The following is a 24,112-nucleotide window of genomic DNA, read 5'->3' on the forward strand; positions in this document are numbered from 1 at the left end:
TTAAAATCTTCATTATATTCTGTCATCTCATAGAAATTGTGCCGCACCTCCACTTTACACATGCAAGCTTAACTTTAGAAATAATCTCTTCATCTATATCTGTAAGAACAATAAGGGTGAGGGAAGAAAACCTTGTTGAATTAGGATTTCTTCTCTCTGGTGAGCCTTGCTCTCTCTGGATTCAGATTCTTGAACAGCACTTGTTCTCCAATTTGATCATTGCTTTCTTCCTTACTGCTTAACATCTTCCAATAGTTGAAGACTGCAACTGGGAATCTAAAATCTATAGCTATCACCTTGGCCTCGTACAGTTCAAGGAAACAATATAGAAATAGAATGGTAGTAGCAGATTTGCATGATTCAAGCTCCAAATCAACTCATGGATAAAGCATGAAGTGGAAGCGAGGGAGATGGAAAGAACGAAAGAGGAATTCTCTTTATGATTGAATTCATAACTAGTGTTTTCTATTGTGACATCATTTGGTATTTATTAGAATCCGTACTCGAGGCTATGCAATTTTAAAAAAAAAATTGGAGTAGTTAACTTTCAAATATTCTAATTGAAATTTGTTGGGTTAGTTAAAAAAATTAACAAGCAAATAATAATAAGTAGAGATATAAAACCATGATAATAATCTTCACAATTCAATACCAAACATACTTGTCTTGCATCTACATTAAACACCTAACTATGAAAATTTATTTATGTAATGTCTTTGTTATGTTGTAAATTGGATTTTGATATATTGAAATTTTTGTTAACTTTTCCAACTTTTTGATTTCCACATTACTGATAAATTGTAATTCATGTTTATATGTTTTGTACTTTCACAATGAATATGATTTTTGGGCAAACAAATGACACATTGATTGCTAGTAAATAGAGACTGTTTGTAAAAAATCATAACTGAGTAGTCATGTATCGACCCCTTTATCCAAAGTGCTCGCTTCATTAGCATAAGACAAAGCTATTTATTTTAATTATGTACTTAAAAGAGCCACCACAGTGTACAAATATGTTTTCCTGTTGATTCTGTTTCCTAAGATTTTTAATGCACACCAATCAATGACTTTCTAGTGTTTGCATTTGTTGCTAAATCAAGCCTATTTTGTGTGTTCCTTGTAGATGCCTTAGAACACATTTTGCTGCCTCCCAATGATTCTTATTTGAATCTAACTACATTGAGATCGTGTCCCAATTTAGATTAGTTGCAACCATAAGTTGTGTAGTATGCTTAATACTGTATTTTAGTATTGTACCCATTGCCTGTACTTCCTCCTTTTATTATGTAACGGTGTCTGATCTTTTTAAATGGAGAGCCAAATATGTTAGAATAAGGTTTGAATCCTATATTTTAAAATGCTTAGGTGTGCTTTTTAATTAAGAAGTTTTGAGTTTAAATAGTAATTTAAAGAATCTATTTCTCTTCACCTCCATTCTATAAATCTTCTTTGTTTGACTCAATTCTTTCATTTCAAATTTTGCTTGAAGCGTTTTTTTAATCTGTTTATATTTCTATTTTGCTATTTCTAGCAATTAGCATGTTTTCAACACACAAGAAGGAGATAAAGAATTTTCAAAACTCCACGCTCCTTTTAGAATCATAATCTCTTCATTTAAAATCATTCTTGCATTCGAACTTCATGCATTACATTCTTGATGACTACTTAGCCTTATTTATAGATCTTTTAAGAAAATAAATGATTTTCAATTTATCCTTTAATGAAACCATTAGGTGGCTTTGTGTATATAAGTTCTTTTAACTCTCCATGAATAAATTTTATCTTCACATCCATTCGCTCAAGGTTCATTTTGAATTGAGTTACTATGGCATCTTGACTGATGCGTGCCTCGAAACTGGAGATAATACATTATATTGATCCACTCCTATTTTTTGGGGAGAAGTCCTTTGCAACCATACTTCTTTGAATCAAATTCCTTTAGATTCAGTAGAGCATTCTTTCTTTTTGAATAACTATTTACAAGTCGCAACTAATTATTTTTTGGTGCTTTGGTCTATCTACCAATTCCCAAATGTTATTTTGCTTTAATGGTAGCATTTCTTCTTGCATAGCTTATTGCCATTTATTTCTTTAATCACCCTTCATGACTTATTTCAATTATTTTAGTTTATTTTCATTCATCAAATCTATAGCAAAAGCACATGCTATGAGATAAACATGCCCATATTCTATTTGTATATGATTTCTGCAACACGCTGAGATCTATTTCTTGAGAAGTCTTATGCTCTTTGCCTTTCTTGGGTAGGTTGCTATTGATTATTTAGAATGTGCTTTATCTTGTTCGTGATCATTGGTTGCTCTACTTGAATCTTCATTATCTCTTTAGCAATTTTGCTTTCTTGAGAAGTCATATGTTCTTTGCCTTTCTTGGGTAGGTTGCTATCTAGATTATTTAGAATGTGCTTTATCTTGTTCGTGATCATTGGTTGCTCTACTTGAATCTCCATTGTCTCTTTAGCAATTTTGCTTTATTACACCATCTCTACTAATCTTGCATTTTGTAAATTTTGGCTCCATGCACTATAACCCCCACCCTTCAACTTTTCTAGGGTAGCGAATAAATATACATTTCAATGCATGTATCTTATTTTTGTCATACTTAACGTGAGCATAAATTCTATTGATCGATTATACTTGAGTGGCAACTGATTTAGCTGAAAAGTTTTTTTGGCAACCTTGCATTACTTCGCATAATCTTAGAGTCATCTTTGCTATATAATGCCTTGATATCCATTGATCTTTGTAGAATTTTATAGATTCATCAACACAGAATTTAAGCCTATTGCCAGACCTCAACTTCTTTATTTTCGTACAAGTTTTAGTTTTAACAAGCTGTTTTTAATTTTTTATTCATGAATTATATAATGCTTCATTCTTATATTCCAAAAATTATACCCATATCTTTCTTGACAAGTCATCAATTAAAGAGGAATAACCTATGGCTACACCATGTGAGCTTCCCCGAGAAGGGCCCCATAGGTTGGAATAGATGTATTTAAAAATTTTCTTTGTTAAGTGAATGACAAATGTAAATATAAATCTCTTTGCTTTAATATATCAAAACTTGCTTTTTCAAGCAATTCAGGTCCTCTTTTGAGTTATGTGACCGAAGCTTTGCATGCCATTATTGGGTCCAATTTGTTGAGAATTAATAGTTTATTAATTGATCCTCCAACTGCTGTTCTTCCAACATGGACTAGATCCATTGTTCAAGATTCCTTTCATGCTAACAAATTAGCTTTTGCATACCCTTATGCTCCCACTTTCACTGTTGAATTCATGACTATATATTTTCAAGCACTTTTAGTGAAATTAATTTTTTCTTGATGTTAGGTGCATACTTAACGTCTTGGAGTTGTCATTAATGCTGTCAGACATCTTGATTGTTATCTTTAATCCCTATGATATTGCAAGTCTTTTTTTCTAGCATCCCAATTCCCCCATGTAATCTTGTATCGATTCAGATAATGATTTATTTAGGCACAATGTTCATGTCATTGTTCATACCTTTGTGCAATTGTTTGTAGATTCAAAAGTTTGGCTTTTCCCTCAAAATTTTCATGATTGATCCTTACGAATGCATAATTATTGGACTCACCGAGAATAATCGAAAATGTGGATTTGTTGGTAATAGAGCTAGAGATAGGGGGAAGGAGGAATATAGACTATTGGAGGACCTCATCTCGTACTTTCTTGGCAGTGGGTATTACCGACTTAACTGTTTCTCCGAGCAGAACTAGGCTTTTCATGTTGCTTTGTTGTCCTGTGACTTGTATTTATTAAGTAGAAAAATATTTTTTAGGGGTTGGCTTAATAGAAACCATCCAAGCAAGAGACCAAAGAAGTATTGCACCGTATTTTCAATTCTACCGATTTTTGTCCAAGTATTGTTTCATCAACTTTGTAGTGGGATTAAGGCTTTGTTGTTGTTGCTGTTGTTGTTGTATCGTTTCATCAACTTATGACAATTTGGTTAAAGCTAAAGAGTTCTATCTGTAGAAACAATGAATGAAAGCGTTCTTCTTAATATTATTTTTTTAATAATTTAGAACGTGTTCGAACCTCACCAGAGTTGATGAAAATCTTTTGTTGAAGCATTTATTTCCTCACCTTTTCCATATGGATGCTTGGAGGGATGCTAAAAATGTAAATTGATATTTTAAAAAATTATTTCAGTGAAGAAAATGTGAAGCCTTTTTTTTTATTCTAGTAACTGAAAAACATTTGGAGTTGGGCTCACTTGAATATTATCCAACTATTTTTTCATCTTAAATTCTTTTGAGGTAAGGGCTTTATCTTGACTATTCATTGTCTCATTTGGGATCACGCTACTTAATGAACTGGTTGCAAGCATTACCAAATTCTTGTTTTCAATTTTTCTAATATGTTCTCAACTCCAAACATGTTCTAATTTTTTTAATAATTTAAATCTGTTAGAAAGTTACCCTGAATGATCTATAATATCCTCTTCATCATAAGTCTTATCTCAAATACTTAGGGATGGCTTTTTGTATCATCATTGTTTTTTTGTTCCTATAAAAACTGCCGAGTTATCAATTCTATTGTGTAATTTTTTTTTCATAAGTTTATTCATGCTATCTTATATATATATATATTTCCTTCTTAATCTTTCCACATTAAGCTAGTTTAACTGCCTTATTTATTTTTCTTATACCTTTTGTTTTATAATGCCCAGCCGACCTAAATCTATTTCTTAATATTATTTTCATTAAGTTTTACTTTCTCAATCCTTCTCATATAATTATTTTTAATCTATCATTTCTAATTTTGTCACACGTTTTTCTTAAAATCTCATTTCAGCTCCACTTAATTTATACATTAGCGGATTCTTTATTTTGCAAGATTTCTTTCCATATAAAATAGCTTCGCTAATTCTAGATTGAATTGCGCTTTTAAAACGCTTTTTCATTTTAACCAGCTAAATCTACATGTTATGGCATCTCAATTCCATTCTTCTATACGTTAGATCAATATTTTAAAACTTTCTTTGGTCCAATTGTCACTTAATCTTAACAAATATTGAAAATCATTAACTGCTCTTTGTCGCTGCAATTTTTTTTTTCTAGGGCATTGTAAATTGGTAAGCACAGACGGCGTTATAAGAAAATCTATTGATTGATTTCGTGTTAGTACAACTTCTATGAAGTGATTGCCCCAAATTCATGAGCGTTGATGATGCAAATTTGTAGTTGAATCATGCAAATGAAAAATGGACAAATAAAGCCATTTAAATGAACCACATTTTTTCAACTAAAATAAAATAATTAAACATCCATCTCTGGGCTTGGGCTTGATGAAGAACAGTAATTAGTCCAAAAAATCATTTGTTCAAATTAGATTTAGAAATATAATCTTTTCTAGGAAAATAGATGTAAAAGTTGTAAATGGAACAGTAACCCACTAGAAAACATATGAATGACAACCAAGTAAAGCTAAGGTGTAATGCATATAATGCAAAACAAAATTTTATTGGCTCAAGTTTTGGGTGACAATTGTCCCTCTGGTGCATTAGGTGCTTGTAAGCAAGAATTTGGAATATCATATAATAGCAATTTTGGATTCAACTGTCTTAAAATATGTTTAATATTTTCTCCAATGATAACAAAGAATTTATGTCACACAGATCGAGGCATTGTACCATTAGATCTGTCTCTCTACGACTCTCGTATTATAATCCGTGTGCTTTCCTATAGGATCATCGACCCCTAATTATTTTTCCCTCATTTTTTGAGTTATTCTTATTTTGTATGCCACTGTGGGTTGTATCTATACCTTCTTTCTTGTACAAAGCAAGGTTAAGGTATTTTCTAAATTTTTTGACAATGAAATTCTTGAGAGGTTTTCCCATTACTTATTTTCTACATTGTATCAAAGCGAGGTTAAGGTATTTCTTCCATTTTTTCTTTTTATTCTCTAATATTGCATTTTTTTTACTTCCAACATTTATTCTTATTCTCAAATCTTAGGGTTTCCAATTTCAATTTTATTTCTCTTGTCAAATTCTCCTTCTTTTCACGATGTCTGGATGTTGTCTTTCCTTCAAAGGAATCAACCATTATTAGTTGTGAAAATCATACCAAAAGAAAACTCCAAGTATTTCAAGCATCTTGTAGAGACCTGTCTACAGGGAAAGGGAAAGATCCAAAGGACCCAAAGCTTTTTTACTTTGGGAAGAAATTGATTTCATAATCATTACTTGGTTGTGGAAAACCATGCTACCACAAATCAGTGGAACTTTTATATTTCTCTCCATCATAAAAGAGGTTTGGGATACAATTAAACAAACATACTTAAATGTGAAAGATGTTGCACTTACTTTTGAAATCAAGACAAAGCTCGCCACTACCAAACAAGATAACATCTTTCTTATTGAATACTTTAACATCATGAAGGTTTATTGGCTAGAGTTGGACTACTATTAAGATCTCAAAATGTTCTGGTGTGAGGATGCGACGATCCTGACAAAATTCATTGAGTAAGAGAGGATCTTTGAGTTTTTGGCATGACTCAACAATGAGTTTGACCAAGTTTGATTTTAAGTTTTAAGCAAGAAAATCTACCGTCTCTGAATGAAGTATTCTCTCTCGTTTCAGCAGAAGGAAGAAAGACAATGATGATCAATATTTCAGCTCTCGAGATATCTACCATGACAACTTAAGAATCCCAAACTAAGGGACTTTTTGTCATATAACCTGACAACATCATCCTTTCAAAGGAAATCTTTGGTGCAACTACTCGTAAAAAGAGGGGCACGCCAAAGACATGCTGGAAATTTCATAAAAAAATCCCAAAACAATGGAGAAAGTAAATGCATAAATAAAATGGACAAGCCTGCTTAGTAGAGTCCAAAGGATTCAATTCAAAAGAAATTTACAAATTAAGGATTTTCTCAATTCACTTGAAAAATTATCAGGATCTTGTTCTTAAGCTCAGGATGTTATGATTTCTTATTTTTATGCTTTTAGTGTTCTAATAGTTCTTCCCCTTCATGGATCCTAGATTTAGGGGTCAACAACGATGTGACAAACCTAGCCAATATTTTTCAAACGCACGAACCAGCTCCAAACAATAAGAAAATAAAGGTTGTAGAGTCCTCTGTGATGTCTTACAGAGCCGAGAGATCTAACTTTCTCCTAGCTTAACCCTCAGTAACATATCCTATGTCACACACCTTGCAATTAACAAATTTTTTTATTCACAAATTTATCAAAGATCACAATTGTAAAATTATTTTTTTATTGATTATTGTTTTTTGGGATCTCACTATGGAGAAGATTATTGGGCAAACTAGAGAAAATTGACAGTTATACTATCTTGAAGACCGATGCCAATTGTCATACTACAAACAACAGTTGGAACCATAATTATAGATTAGGACATTTTTCTTTTAAAAATCTTTAGTATATGTTTCATTCGCTTTTCATAAACTAATATCAAAGGCTTTTATTGTGAAACTTTCAAATTTGCTAAATGTCATTATTTTTCCTTAAAGTCACTCTAGATTTTCTAGTTCTTTTGTATTAATTCATTTTGATATTCAGGGATCCTCTAAAATCTTCAATATCTCTGAAGTCGCTGGTTTTGTTATATTTATTGATGACCACACTCGAATGCCACGGATATATTTATTTAAACAGAAATCCGTTGTTGGTTCTATACTTTCTATATTCACAACCATGATAAAAAATTCATTTAACCCTAAAATCAAAATTTTTCGAACTGATAGTGCTCATGATTTACATTAACATCGTTTTTTTCAAAAAGACGATATTATCCAACAGTCTTTATACCCTGACATTCCCCAACAAAATAGAGTGAGAGAAAGGAGAAAATCATCACTTTTAGGAGGTGACAATGACATTTCTCTTGCACAATCAAATACTTTTAGATAAAATGTTATCTGACCTTTTAGCTAAAATGTAATTTGGGTGACTTCTGCCACTGACAGGCTCTTAATTTGAGAACCCAGTTCCTATTTTGTATCTAAAATGGAGTTGTACCTCAGGGTTGAATTTGTGTCAGCTTAATACCATCTTGACTTGCAATTGGCTGGTTTAAATGTGCAATTTTTTAGCTATATAGTTTTTAAGCTAACCCATTATTTGGGAATTTTCAGGCAGTTTTCATCAATAAGGAATTTGAGGCCAACCTCAAGAAAAATATTGAAAGCTGGTTATATTTTACAATTTCTACCATCATTTTCTGTTTTAAAATTCTGTTTATGGCATGATCTTATTGGCCTTGGGAGTTTTATTGGCCTTGGGAGTTTTTTGATGTTGGATATTTTAACGGTTTCCTATTTTTTTATTTTAAAATGTTTCTTCTGAACAATTTAACTACCGGAAGGAATAGTTGGTTTTAAAGGTTGATATTTACTTATTAGAGCCATATGTATGCATATTGATAATTGCAAGGGTGTTTTTAGCTAGTTTATTTCTTGATTTGTTAAGGCTTTTCGGACATAGTTGACTGGTGTCTCACTAAGCTTTTACAAGCTTTCGTATCAAATTGAGTTTGCTGGATCGCATGTACCCACTAAATATGGAAGTTAGAATACAAATTGCATTTAGCTGCAAGCAGAAAAAAAAAATGCATCAGCTGTGGTTTGGGATCTGCAAGTTGTTCCATGAAGAACATTATGTTATAGGTTACCCTACGGAAATCTTGACCAAGTTTTGTCTGTATTGGTTTTTCTTCTGTTCTCAGCTTTCTTAATTATTTGTTAATTCAAGTCACAATTCTTCTTGCATTGCATATTCTAAAACAACGCATTATTTTCTCTGCACTTACTGTAGTTTTATTCTTAGAAAAGGTGATTTTGACTCCGTTTCCAAGATGAAGGCAACCGAGGAAGTGTTGGAAGCAAAAGATAAGGCCAAGGTATTGTATGATAAATTACCATGTGTTAGTATCAGCTCACTTCATGACTTACATTTATCTGCCTACGGAAAGTTGTTCCTACTTGAGCTTTGAATTATCAGATTTGGTGTTGTTAGCATATTGCCACCATGAGAATTCTTTCACCCTGTTGTTTAGAACTAGGCATGGTGTCACATTCTAGACTTGGGAGTACCTATTGCAAGCAAAATATGCTGTATTGCAACCATATCTTGTTACACCTTTGTTGACATGTTTCTTTTCCCATTGCATATCACAATTTAGATTTATGAGGGAAATTTGCAAAGAAATACTACATTTTGTGTGCACCTTCTCGATAACCTCGTGACATTGGGCAATGCACTTACATGCAAAGCAACTTTTGTCCATGCCTTGGAGGAAAGGAATTTCATATAACACATCAGAAACAAGAAATGTGCCGAAATGGAACCTTGAATATCTGAAGGGGACCGTTTTTGTGCCAAATTATTTTAATAGGAGCTGAAATAATCCCATCATTAAAATGAGTTGAAATTAGGTAAAAATTAACAAAGTACCTATAATTCTGAAGGGCAATTTGGAGTTTAATCTTTTTTTTATTTACCTAGCCTTCGCATGATCGAGAAGGGGTGTGGGGAAGGTAAGTTGAGTCTGCTTCTCAACATAGCATTTCAGAGCGATAGTTATCAAAGCGGGATGGCGAGGCCTGCTCGAAGAGGCAATCTAGAGAGGGAGAGAATAGCATGATGAGCGCGGTTGGGGAAGGCATGGTGAGCTGAGCAACTTTGAGCAATGAGGCCAACATGAGTGTCCAAGGAGCGTCGAAGCTTCCCGACGAAGTATTTTAGGGAGATAGTGCAAGCACCATAATAGGCTAATTCGTAAGAATTTGGTCGGGAAATTTTTGTTTAGCCATCCCAAAATTGAACTGATTCGTAAGGAATTTCGTAAGGAAATTGAGCTGATTCGTAAGGAATTTGAGCTTATGCACCTTGTTGAGGAGTGAAAAATTGAACTTTTAGATGGAAGACATATTCTTATTTAACTTAATAATGAAGATAATTACACGCTCTTATTTGCTAGAAGAATAATTTGAATTGATAATAGGGCAATGAAGATTCTGAAATGGTCTGTGGATTTTGACCCACAGACGAAACCACTAATCATTCCGGTTTGGATTTGCCTCCCTGGCCTGAAATTTTATTGTTTTACTTATTATTTTACTTAAAAAGTGTTGTACTTTATTGCCTCAGCTTATGGTAAGTCACTTAAATCGGACATTCCTACTTTGAATATTTCTCGTCCATCTGAAGCCAGAGTACTTGTTGAAAAAGAAATCACTTCATCCGCTTCTGAGGAAATTTGGTCGGAGCTTCTGAGGAGATTTGGTTGGGCACACAATACCATGGATATTGGCAAAAGGTAGTGATTTAGTATTTTTCTTCATATTGTTCGAACTGTCGTATGTTTGGTCACTCCAGTTCTCAATGCCATCATCTATACCCCCACTTCAGACCATTTGCAAGCAATATGTCAACAATGCAGTCTCCACACAATATTGTAGCTCCCCCGTCTTTGGAACCTTCTATCGTGATGGCAAGGGAGATTCTTCTAACCCCAACTGCCCTAAAACCTATCATTGATATTACAGGTAGCAATACTTCTACTGCTTCACTACCACCTCATCAGATCGAGCAAGATGTTAATGTCACTCAGGCTCATGAGGATCATGATGTGTAACAGTCTGCACTTGTCTAACCACTTTTGGAACAATCCATCGATCACATGAGTCAATTATCGGATGAGAAATGACAGGTCTACACATCTAGGAGGAAGAAGAAGAATGGAGACCTACTTGAGCTTAGGAATCTGATGGATAATAATTTATCTGATGGATAATAATTTGAATACTTTGGTTACTTCGGGTAATGGTACGCACCTTACCAATTTGTTAGCCGGCTCCCTTCCGAGAACTATAGACAAATGGAGGACTAAAGTGAGACATCTCTAGCACCTTTACTCCTGGTGGTGGCTTTTTGGTTTTTTATCTTTATGTATTTTTTTTTATTTGGGATTTTGTGTGTGTTGTATTGTGTGAGTTGGGCCTTCTTTTAGGCCCTCTCATACAACCTATATGTATCTTTTACTCTTTAATATATCAGCCCTTGGGCTTTTTCTAATATATATATATAATATATATATAATTTATAATTTAATAGAATTGTATGAATTCCAAAAATACCCCCATTTTTAATATCCTAAACACTAATTTCCTTAAATTTTAACGGTGGAACTCTTTTCACCCCTATAAAATAATATGGAACTAATTTGACGCTTATATGAAGTCGGAGACTAAATGGCACACTTCAAATAGTTAGGGGACCATTTGTGCACATTTCTCCATCACAAACGCAGCACAACGTTACCAAAAAAACCCAATTTGGATTGTTGATGTATTATTTCTTGAAAGAGGACTGGAAAGTTACTCAGCATGCGCTTTAATGGGCTGTAATTGTTGGTGGGGACTTACAGAAGTCACTGCTTGTGAATTTTAGTATAAATTATTTTTAATTTTTGACTCTCTCAGCTATATGCTTTCTTTGGTGCAGCAAAAACCATCTTTTGAGCTTTCTGGGAAGCTTGCTGAGGAAACTAATAGAGTACGAGGTAACAGTTGTGGTTAATCCATTGTATTGCTTTCTAAAATGTTCACAACATGGTCCATCTCTTAGCATTCCATCAGAATCTATATTGGTTGTTACTCATAAATATTAGATTCCTATTTTGATCTCTATTTTTAGAGGTGGTTACTGCACTGATGCTATTTTTGAAATGCTAGTAATATCCTTTTATTTCAAATTGTCAAGTTTGCAGTAAGTTTTAAGGTAACTGTTAGATGGAAGTTTTGCATCATTAATGTATTGTTCATCCATATATGCTTTATGCATTTATATGTTGCTAGACTGATTACTGTTGCTGTTTTAAACCGTATTGTGTATTGTCAGGGATAACTCTACTGTTCAATGAACCACCTGATGCTTGCAAGCCTGATATAAGATGGCGATTATATGTTTTCAAGGCTGGTGAAGTTCTTAATGGTAATCTTTTTGAATTGCTAATAAGAGTGTTAATTATAGCGGTCTAGGAAACTGAAATGTGAATGTCTAGTATTTGCTAATTCTAAGAAGCAAAGTAAATTTACTACAAAGTCAAGTTGTTGGCTATTATGTGAGTTACGATTCCTTATATTACATTTTGCTATTTATATATCTTTTGCATTTTATGCAACTTTACTGCTGTGAATCTTGTTTTTATCTTTTTAGGTTTTGCCTGCAGTTGCATGATTATCAGTTGCATGTTACTTTTGTAGGTAATTGAGAGGCTTTCATATTCCACTTATTTGTTTGGTTTTGGAAACCTATACAAACCCGTTGGATTTTCTTTTCCGGCTGTATGAAGTGTTATATCATGAATCAAAATGCAATTTAATTTTTATTATCACAATAATCATGATATATGAACGTGAAAATATTTGAAGTATGTGAATATATTGAAAAGTTACTTATATGGTTTCTGTACTTAGCTTTTTGGGATTGTAGGGAAAATATAAAAATTAAGGTATATTTTAATATTTTAAAGGATGAAATGCGGTGTCCATCTTCGAAAGAGCCATAAAAATGAAGATGAGAAAAGAAGGGAAGTTTTGTTACCGAATGCCACCTATCAACTATTCCTGTTTTCATTGCCAGGAATCTCCTCCACCTCCCTGTTATTATAGTTTGTTTTGTGGAAACCATTATGAATTCAGTGGTGCCCTTCAACATTGATATTTTTTTTGTATGCTATTTCCTGGTTGTCCTAGCAATTGCATTGACTCTATAATAAAACTTCTGCTTATGCAATAAAGACCATCATTGAAAGTACTTCCTTTGACATGAAAGTTGAATTGTAGTGCCATTGGTACATCTAAATTTGGAACTCTTAAAGCTTAAGTTCTCACAATGGAATTATGCCCTCAAATGTTTGTATTTTGATAGAGCCTTTATATGTGCATCGTCAAAGTTGTTACCTATTTGGGCGAGAAAGGAGGGTTGCAGACATCGCTACAGATCATCCTTCTTGTAGCAAACAGCATGCTGTTCTTCAATACAGGTGTGTTACTTTAATCCTTATTAATTGATAATTTAAAACTTTTATTAATATAAATGCTTTCTCTCTCTAGAAGTGTAGACAAAGAGACAGCAGGTGAGTTTTTCTCAAAGCAAATAAGGTAATGCATCAGATGTGTTTTTGGCTTTTATAGTTGTGCTATTCTCTTCTTATTGCTTTGATGCTGTCACGTTTCTTATTGTATCTCTAATTTTATTTCCATCGTTTATTATGTTAGGCCTTACCTCATGGATCTTGGAAGCACTAACGGTACATTCATTAATGTAGGAATCTACATCCAATCTCATTTATTTTTTGTTTGTTTTGTCAATTAAAAATCTTTTATATTTTGAGCTGAGTTTTGTTTATAATTCCTACCATTGATTTGATTTTCTATTTTGCAGGAGAATCGCATTGAACCACAACGATATTATGAACTTTTTGAAAAAGATACTATTAAGTTTGGTAATAGTAGGTATGATGTTGATAGTCATGTAACTCATGATCATAACTGGTATCAAAAGAACCTATTTTTTAAATATGTTGATAGTCATGTAACTCATGATCATAACTGGTACCTATTTTTTAAATGTTTCTTAAATTCACTTTCGCCTTGCCTTTTTTTTTATTTTTTACTTTTTTAACATATCTTTTCATTTATTATTGATGCTCATTATGGCATTGTCATGCTGCAGAATTATACTTTTTGCTTCTTTATAGTTTTCCCCTTGAGCACATGTTGGTGATTTAATTATAGAAACTGTTGCCTGCTTGATAGCTGATTTTCGGCCTATCCTGCATTTTATTTTATTTTGAAAGACGCCCATAATTGATATGATGGTTTTGTTTTCATTTAATTTTTTTTGTCGCAATGAGGTTTCTCTAATATTTGGGATGCACGTATTGATGTGAATTTGTGCTTTTTCATGATCAGCTATGATTTATGCAGCTTTTGTTGAGCAGAGATAGTTACTGCTTTGCGATCCATTTTTACTTTTCTCATGAAATTTTGCATCAATCCATTCTACTATTTCTAGTGCTGATTCCAAATTGAAGTTGGAGATGAACATACTAATGAGCGGGTGCTTATAGTTTGGGAGTTGTCTTATCAGGAAATTGTTGGTAGCTGAAGTGCCTAATGAATGAGCTTATTCCTCAATTCTATCGTTTGGTTTGCCTAGAACTAAACTGAATTATTGTGATATATTTGTCTCATCTCTGTGATGATTTTAACGTAACTATCAAACTAATTTCTCTCACATTCCCTTCATCACAAGCATGCACACAAAATCCATGCCACAGAATATCTGATACTTTTCTCCTGTCTACCCCTTCCGTTTTCATATCTTATCCATTGCCTCATGAAATCTCTAGCTGGACTATAGAATGCTGCTGGATTATGAAAATGAATTCTCCAATTCATCATTAATTATCCTTATAGCTCATCGATGAATGTATTGCATGCTTCCCTTCTAACTTTTGAGCTGAGTTTTTATCCCTAACATGCTTAATTTTTTAACATATATAAGCATTTATGCTTATTTCTTGTATGACTGCATGTGCATATGTCCACTTATGCTTACAAAGCTATCTAGATGCACACACATGTTGACCTCTAAAAAGCCTCCAAGGTAGCTTGCTTAATTTTTTAACATATTATAAGCATTTATGCTTATTTCTTGCATGATCGCATGCGTATATGTCCACTTATGATTACAAAGCTATCTAGATACACATTCATGTTGACCTCTAAAAGGTCTCCAAGGTAGGGGTGAACGAGTCAAAGTTGTTTTTACCTTAGGTTAATGTATCAAATGGGGGTCCACATAGACGCCCTTAGGAGAGAGGGTTGTTAGAGGAGGTCTTAGAAATTGTCCCAATTCATTTTTCTTACAATTCTGAATATAAAGGATCAACAAATTCACCTGACAAAGCATCGATTGACTTAAAGTCAACCCTGTTCAAGCGCCAGACAAATCAGTATGTGCCGAAAATTGCGAAAATATGCTAAATGATGGTTAATAAAAAATCCAGATTTGACAAATTTAATTAATTGTCCATAGGATTAGCAGGTTGCGGCTAATAATTATAGAATCCCGTGGGCATTTAAAAAATGTTTGCCGTGCTGCAGTAGAGGTCTATTGTAGCTTAATAGATAAGAAAGATGGAGATACAGCTTGATCACATTTGATCGAGATGTCTGGTAATCTCTTATCTGTGGTAAAGGAGATAAACAAGGATGAGACTTATGACACAAGCTTGAGGGATTGAAGGGCTCAAATATTTTTTCAATGTGGTAGATAAGACATCAAAAGAGTGGAATTTTGTGGCCTATAGTTTGATCGCAGCCTGATTATCGCTTTCATGTGACAAAAAAATTGTCAAAAATGGAATTTTCAACTTACTCATGTTTGACCATGAAAGCTTAATTATCCTCTTATTGTGGTAGAAAAGATACTACTTGGACTCAAATCATTTTCTGACTTAAGCATGCCATTTTGCCATCTAGGCATATATAAAAGTGAAAAGAGTCGATCATAATTTGTTGGGGGGGGGATGAACTCAAATAACTAACTGGAGAATTGGCTTGTATTTGAAGTTTATGGCTAGGTTATTTATGATAAAGTGGGTCTGAGATTATGTGCAGACTCTTAAGTTTATAAGCATCACCAAGGCTACAAGCTGACATATTATTTATTTATACTTAATGAGCTCATACATAAACTAGTTGTGTTTCATTTTAATTGAGCTTACTCTATAAGTGAGTGATTTGTAGCCTAGGTTCTACTTCCCAATATAAGAAACCTAGGAAATGTGAAGTAGTGAAAATATTGTAAGCAATGTGTGAATCATTTATTTTCTTTATGTTTTCTACCCTAGGATTCTATGCAAAAGGGATGTTAGCAATACAAAATAATAATATAATAGCTCTTTGTGTGTAGATGCATGATACAGAGATCATCTATTATGTGAATAAGCCACAAATACAATTGATTCAATATGTGATTAAAAATATGCAAATGTAAGGATATGATATAGGTAAAACAGAGTTTACATTTTCGTAATTGCATGAAAATTATGTGAATGCAATGACATGACACCATGAAATGCAAAACGAACAAGAAAAAAATTGCAAATGTAATGTTTTGTACTATAATTTACTACATGTATGAAAACTAATGGGCACAACATGTATTGATATTCATTCTTCAATTTTAAAGTTAGATTTCAATATAGGAATATCATATAAATGTTCAAATGCATCTTAATATTAAAAGGGGACAAGTTTCTAGTTATTAACTATCAAATATAAATTAAATGCGTGAATGTATATGCAAACAATGATCATGGTTATTATATTTAAACTAAAAAAATACCATATTAATTATTTAATACTAAAATAGTTTTTAATATTAAATATTTAATAGATATAATTTTTAAATTAAGTATAATCATTTCAATAGATCAAAATTATATTTAAAAAATTAAGCGGTTTAATATAAATATAAAACTTTTGTTTTAATAATATTTTAAAATCATTTCTAATTAGTAAATATTTAATAAGAAAACTTTGAAATTATGTTATAATAATTAATCATTGAAAACATTCACTTTATAATTTCGTAATATAAAGTTTTTCTCTTGTATCTTCTTTACTAATTCTAATTCCTTATTTATTATTTTAATCATTCAAAATATCTGAGTCTTATACATGATGCCCGCCTACTAGAGATTGATATCGAATGAATTATGCTTATTGAGAGCTACTATTTGTACACGCTTAAAGTAATGAATGTGAGCTTCAAAATATGAGTTTGATAATGAATGGGTTTTGTTCTTAGCGATTGATGATTTATATTTCATTGTAGAGCTTTCTGGTTTGTTGGTTATATGAAATTCCAGATATGTATGCTATAATGTATTGCTGGCACGATAGGCAACGTGTGTTAAACAATTGATGTTTGGATTTGAATAATTGAGTTTAGGAAACGTGTGTTAGCTTTATAGTTTTTGTTAGGTCTGGGTAATGAGAAATTGTGTTATATGTGTCGACATATGGGCTTGAGGCAAGGCATGACATGCGACTGATTGATGTAGATAGGGCTCAGTTATGATAGATTGCGGGTTGTGGTTGTAAGGAATCAATGTTTTACTTGTTGTAGTTGACTTGAGATGTTATCGTTAGGTATAATTACAATTTTGTATATTATATGAGGTTTGTGAAGTGCTCTTGTATGGGCTGAGTGTGATTTATCATAGAGGAGCAGAGCTACAATGGCTGCTAGGCAAATTATCGACCGGCAAAGGGTGTTGGGGCTTTGCTTGCGAGTTGATGTTGGCTAATGAGTAGATGTGAAGTAGGCAGTGAGAAATGAATAAAAGAATGGCTACTTTTTATTTATGCTAGAAGATATACCTCCACAATAATTGAGATAAGGGTTTCTCAACTAGTCTTGGGTTGTGATGTTTGTGGAGTATATCTGAATTCAAATGATTGCATAATATATTTGAGTCATTTTTAAATTTTGATAAGATTGAAACTTGCTATCTCTCATCTCAGTGCATTCTAACCCATTTTTATTAAATTTATTTAAATTATATTTTGAACACCTTTTCAATGTTTTTTTTTTAATTGTTTATCACATCAAAAATTGAACCAAATTAGATTCCATTGAGCCTATTTTGATTGATTGAATTGAGTGATGAAACTTGTGACTGGCAAAATATGAGCAATCAAATGATGATCATGCTAATCCGACAAATATTTACCAATTGATCAGCTCAGTGCATGCTAGAATTGTTCATGCCAAAATAGGGCGACTCATGCACTGAATCCATTGTGTGCTAAGCTCTATGGATAAGCTATGTATGCGTGTATTTGTATGACTGGGATATGGTCCTAGAATTGCGATGTCCAAATTTGAATTATTGGTTATATGTGGTATTGTGGCAATCAAACTAGGAAGACTACAAGCCAACAATTGTATGTGTTAAGATTGAGCTTGAGTGCAATGGAAGTGAGCTCAACATATCCCATCCATTAGGTATGTTAATTGTTCATCAGCCTTAACAGATTTCTTCTTATTTAATGGGATATTGTGAAAGTTTTGACGTACTATAAATAGATGAAACTCTTTGAAGGAAATATCCCCAACTTAGTGTACCTCTATCAACCCTTATAAGTTTGCCACAAACACAATAGTGAATCGATAGCTCTTATCAATGGCTTGATGAGATACCATGTTAGTAGAGCAAGGTTTAGTTTCATATTATTTTGGAGGTGGAGATTCCTCTCTTTCTCTATAAATTGTGAGGGGGCAACCCCTTCTCCAAGCATTTGCGGCCTTCAGCTCCCCCTTGCGAAGCTTTATTGAAGTGCCATCTCATGCACGATCTTAAGAAGAAACAAGGTTTTGGTAAGTTCTTATGAACTCAGGTCTCGCCTCTCTTCTCTTTTACTTGTATATCATATTAAACATATTTATTTCACTACTTTTATGTCCTCTTATAGCAGGTCTCAATATAAATAAGCATAATCTATCATATTAACCAATTTATAGTCATTTACGTGTGGTATCACAATGATGCATGGTCCTATGGGTTTGTGTTTTTTTATTTTGTAAAATATCACATTCTTCGACTACAAGTTCATTAACATTGAAAATAACTTTTATGATATATGATAACTCCTGACATTGATGCAATCAGAAAGCTTTACAACCTGAACGATCACCCTAAGTGCAATTATTTACATAGTTGGCATGAATCCTCTCAAAGTGCCTCTAGGACCTTTGTTTTCTACGTGTCAAGTAATAGAATTATGAGTTTACTTTCTTACTTGGGGTTTATTTGAATTGTTTTCGTGAGAAATATGAATATTTTGAAGTTATATTTCCGAAGTTTTTTATGCACTTCACATTTTGAAAGAAAAAAAGTGGCCAAAAAATTCACTTTAAACTCATTCTTAAAGCAAAATCAATGGCAAAAATATTAAATAACAATTGTAATTATAAGTACCTAAAATATGGAATTTCATGGACTATTTTGGGCAAGTTTAAGATGGTACTTAGGATTTGAATGCCAATTCTAAGATGTAGGGGAAAAAAATCAGAAGAAGAGTTAAAACTTAGGCTAAATTGGTTCAAAACCCAAAAGTGAAGAAATTGGTTAGATTTTATCCCACATTAACGAAAAGTACTCCAATGCTAAAAGACCAAGTGGCAAATCAAGTCGACTCTTATCATTTTCTCTTCCCAAGCCCTTGCATGTGATTTTTCCACTCCCACAAAAACTTTCCAACCAAAATAAATCAGTCTTAAATTGGTGAAAAGTTCTATCAATTCCATTGTTGCATGCACGAACTTTAAAAATCAATAGAAATTTCACAAATCTCCAAAAACCTCGTACTTGGTGAAAAATTATCCTTTACTAAGCTTTGCCTCTACTAAAAATTTTAAGATAAAATAAAATAGTTTCAAAATTTAAAATTTTCAAATTATTCAAAAATTACTAAATTACCATTGGTCTTTTGAAAACTTCCATTAAATCATAGAAAAATCTAAAAAAATTTGAATTTTTATAGTTTTATAGTCTCAATTTGTTTTTCACTCCATAAATTGTTCAAGTGCAAATTCTTTATGCTCTGATATCTGGTGCAACCATAAATCGCCTTTCAACAAAGTGTCAACCTATTGATGTTGCATGCTGAGTCAACATTTACATTGTGGAGAGGGAAGCTTTTACTGATACAACTCATCTATAACATCATGTAGCCCAATTAGAAGATGAAAATGTTGTATTAGATTTATTGATCTTGTTAATTTGATTGCTACATGTGTGAGTGAGTGCTTGTGCTTGTGCGCATGCGGTTTTTTTTTTTTTTTTGCTGTGTGTGTTTACTTGTGCATGTGTTAAGAAGTTTTGCATGAACTTTTTAATCGAGGAGGAGATTTTGATGATAAATAATTGAAGGAGAAAAACCGAGGGGGATGATAATCTGATTAGTTGTTGGAGACAGATGTGAAAGATGAGAATTCATATTCACCCGTCACAAATCAACACTAAGAGAACCTGCAAGGTAGAGGAGAGATTTACAGGATATTTCTTAATTGTAATTTCAAGAGAAAAAAATGCATGATAATTTAATCATGACAACTAATTTAAGTTTAAACCCAAGCTTATCCAAAAAAATAATAATTCATCCTAATTTAAATTTATACAAATCTTATAAAAAAAATTCCCTTTATTTTTTTTTATTTTGGCTCAATCTAGATTTTGTTGTACATATGATGCTTGACATAGGTTCATGTTTTGCATCAATATCCCTTAACAAATGAATTTGCTCCAAAAAGTCAAAATTGTGGTGCTCTTGTACTATATGTTTTGACCATATTCCTCATCTCATCATATTTTATCCTTAACCAGCGGTTGTTTCTTTTAGCAAACCAAATATTTTTAAACTCTAGAAGTATATGTGGCGATTTCATTAGTAATAATCTTGTATGCTTGGCGAATTGGTGTAATAGTGGCAGATAGAAGCACAGAGAAACAAACACTTAAAGAAAGCTACTCGTAGTACAAAAGTCCTGAAGGTGCCTCCATAATTCACTAGATCTTTAAAGTTTAATGCTAAAAAATGAAAATTTTGAGGCAAATTAATCAAATCACCCTTTGAATTTAATTTTCCAAGAATTTTATGTGCGCAAGGTGAGCTTGCATGATGTTTTTTAAATGTATTTTGCTAAATTGCTCTTAACTCATTTTTAACAAGTACAAAATCAGCAATTTTTTATTTTATTTTATTTTTTGTTTTATTCCATAAATACTGGTGATGCCTTTATATTTTCATTTTACATCATAATATGTAATTTAATATTAGCTTTAAGTTTATGTATATTCTCAACAAAATATGCACCTAGCTTGATAATAATATGTTTGCAATGGTAATTTTCTTAAGGACGAGTACAATAAATATGTCTCAAAAGTGATTTCTTAATATTGTGGTGAACATAACTACTTTAAGCAAACTCTGTAGTACAAAGCATTAGATCTTATGTGCCTCAGTAATCAACAAATAAACATCCCCCTAAATTGCCTAAATGTTGATTATAATTTATTTTATCCTTTAGATGGAAGTTTGAAGAAAATTTTAAATTACCAAATTTGATAATTTAGGCACCTTACAATTTCTTTGAAATATAATTCTACCGTGTGTAAAGGATCAATAATTTTTTGAGCTGGGAGTAGAACAATTTATGGAGCATATGCTGAACTGATTATGTATTATATGAAAAATTGTGGAGATTGGTTTCCAATGGGTAGAAGTCTACCAATTATTTGGCAGTGAGGAAATTAAGCATGTGGTGACTGCTGTGAGAAGCAGCAGCCAAGGTAACAAGGGAGGGATTTGATGGATATATTTTGAATTATAATTACACGATAAAGAAAATACATCCATAATAAGTGAAATGAAAATAAATTTAATAAATGCAATATTTATTTCCGTGATGCAGTTTTATTCAATATAGTTTTGGGTCAAATTATCAATGTATAGAAATAGGGACTCAATCAAAATACAAAATTTAATTTATGGAAATTGAAATCTTATCTTAATAACCAATTGAAATTTATACTCAATATTATTTAAACTGACAATTCTTCTTAAGTTAAATTAAAATATATCTAATAAATGAAATATAATTTATTTTTATGAACTGGCTTTGTCCATTCTAGATTTGACTCTAATAATAATTTTTAATTTGGGATCATGTGCCACTTCACTTTATCTTAATTGTGCCATTGTTTAGCATCTACCGGTTGATAAAGGTTCTACTTTTTTTTTTTCAAGATTTGACTCTAATAATAATTTTTAATTTGGGATCTTGTGCCACTTCACTTTATCTTAATTGTGCCATTATTTAGCATCTACCGGTTGATAAAGGTTCTAATTTTTTTTTTTTTCGAGGAATTAGTTGGAGTTTAATTTAATTGAAATTATAGTATAATTTTTCTTGGAAATTTGGTAAAATATATGTATTTCACTTGCTTTTCTCGGTTTAGCACCAACAAGGTGAGGAATTGCCTTTTCAAGCTTGTTAGTTCAGTGCAAATAGATTTATATTATGAGTGCATGCACCCTTGCTACTCCAGGATCTACCAGTGAAATAATCCTATAGGCGAAATCAATTCTGTATGCTGTTCTTTGTGTGTTGGCTACGCTGCGGTTAGGTTTAGTTTTATTTCCAATCTGTAGCAATTGGTCACTGGGTTTGATATAACCGAAAGAATAAAAAAATGATTTCACTCTGTAAGATGGAAAGGAAATGGGAGAGGGAGAGAGAATCTTTGCAGAGGTGGAGTGGTACGGGATGGGATGAGCTTGGATCTTCTCTCCTTGCCTCATAAGCCTCCTTTACTAGTTTGTAGCTTGGATCATACTGTGACTGTCCGAAACTCACATATGCATTGTTCTTAGATGGTCAACAAATTTTCCACTGAAAAGCCGGGGAAAAAAACGACGAAAACGTTGCATTTCAGATTGCAACAGATGAAAAACCATTGTAAAGAGTAATCTCTGTTCTTTTTACTCTTTGATGGGCAAATAATCAAACTTAGGAGCTTATTTGTCTAGCATACTTTTGCCAGGTTTTATTCCAATTTCGTTTGTTTTGCACGTGTCTCTTTGACCAGAGTGATAAAGATATGTGTTTCTTTCGAGAAAATATTACATCCGGACTCCGGACGCAATTTGTCCTGAGTCCATGTCAAGTGGGCCCCACCACAATACATTGTCATTGGCTAGTGTTACAAGTGGTGGGCCCACTTGACACATGGCGTCCCACCATTGGACTCAAGACGCATCTGGAGTCCGGATGTAGTATTTTTTCGTTTCTTTGTGAGTCAGGAGATCATTAACTTGCAGTATTATTAGGGAATAAAAATGGTGAAGTGATTTCTTCAAACTGATATGATCAGTATTTATGATGTGAGTGCATGGCAACTTAGCTGAACCCGCTTATTGTTCAAACTGATATATGATCAGGCTTTCATTTATAAAATACATTAGAGGGATAATTGTATACATAAGATCCAAATCTTATGTATTTGCTGCACTAACATCTTTGTCAAATATCTAGAACTACTGGACTCTTATATTTACGCGTGCTTGCAAGAGTTTTGTAAATAGTAATGTTTTGAGAGCCATGCTTGTAATTGCCCAATTAGGATTCTTTGGCTGATATAAATTGTGCGCATACATCCACTAATCTCTATATCCTGAATGACAACAAACCTAAATCTATACTACACTATGATGATTAATTATCAACTACCGTGGATGAGCGCTGATAGTTTAGGGCCCACTTGACACGTGGCACCCCACCATTGGACTTCGGACGCATCTAGAGTCCGAATGTAGTATTTTTTCATTTCTTTGTGGGTCAGGAGATCATTAACTTGCAGTATTATTAGGGAATAAAAATGGTGAAGTGATTTCTTCAAACTGATATGATCAGTATTTATGATGTGAGTGCATGGCAACTTAGCCGAACCCGCTTATTGTTCAAACTGATATATGATCAGGCTTTCATTTATAGAATACATTAGAGGGATAATTGTATACATAAGACCCAAATCTTATGTATTTGCTGCACTAACATCTTTGTCAAATATGTAGAACTACTGGACTCTTATATTTACGCTTGCTCGATCAAACAGAAATATGGATGCAAGAGGTTCAAGTTTTGTAAATAGTAATGTTTTGAGTGCCATTCTTGTAATTGCTGCCATGCTTGTAATTGCCCAATTAGGATTCTTTGGCTGATATAAATTGTGCGCATACATCCACTAATCTCTATATCCTGAATGACAACAAACCTAAATCTATACTATACTATGATGATTAATTATCAACTCCCGTGGATGTAGCGCTGATATGATCTGCATTGGTGGTAGTTTGTTTTTGTATTTTATCGAGTAATCTAGTTGTAAATGTGTTGGAAATTCATTTTATTTTAGAATATATATATATATATGTATATAT

General features: G+C 32.7%; 1 protein-coding gene across 1 annotated transcript in view; it reads left to right on the forward strand.

The window, feature by feature from the left end:
* Positions 1 to 24,112, forward strand: part of LOC110024727 (FHA domain-containing protein DDL) — a 29,928-nt gene that overhangs the window by 5,094 nt on the left and 722 nt on the right. The window contains exons 4-10 of the mRNA XM_020724854.1: positions 8,853 to 8,925; positions 11,532 to 11,589; positions 11,928 to 12,020; positions 12,960 to 13,074; positions 13,145 to 13,192; positions 13,310 to 13,355; positions 13,476 to 13,546. Coding sequence (XP_020580513.1) covers positions 8,853 to 8,925; positions 11,532 to 11,589; positions 11,928 to 12,020; positions 12,960 to 13,074; positions 13,145 to 13,192; positions 13,310 to 13,355; positions 13,476 to 13,546 — 504 coding nt within the window. The remainder of the gene's footprint in view (positions 1 to 8,852; positions 8,926 to 11,531; positions 11,590 to 11,927; positions 12,021 to 12,959; positions 13,075 to 13,144; positions 13,193 to 13,309; positions 13,356 to 13,475; positions 13,547 to 24,112) is intronic.

Source organism: Phalaenopsis equestris, unplaced genomic scaffold (assembly GCF_001263595.1).
Source record: "Phalaenopsis equestris unplaced genomic scaffold, ASM126359v1 Scaffold000272, whole genome shotgun sequence".
Lineage (NCBI taxonomy): Eukaryota > Viridiplantae > Streptophyta > Magnoliopsida > Asparagales > Orchidaceae > Phalaenopsis > Phalaenopsis equestris.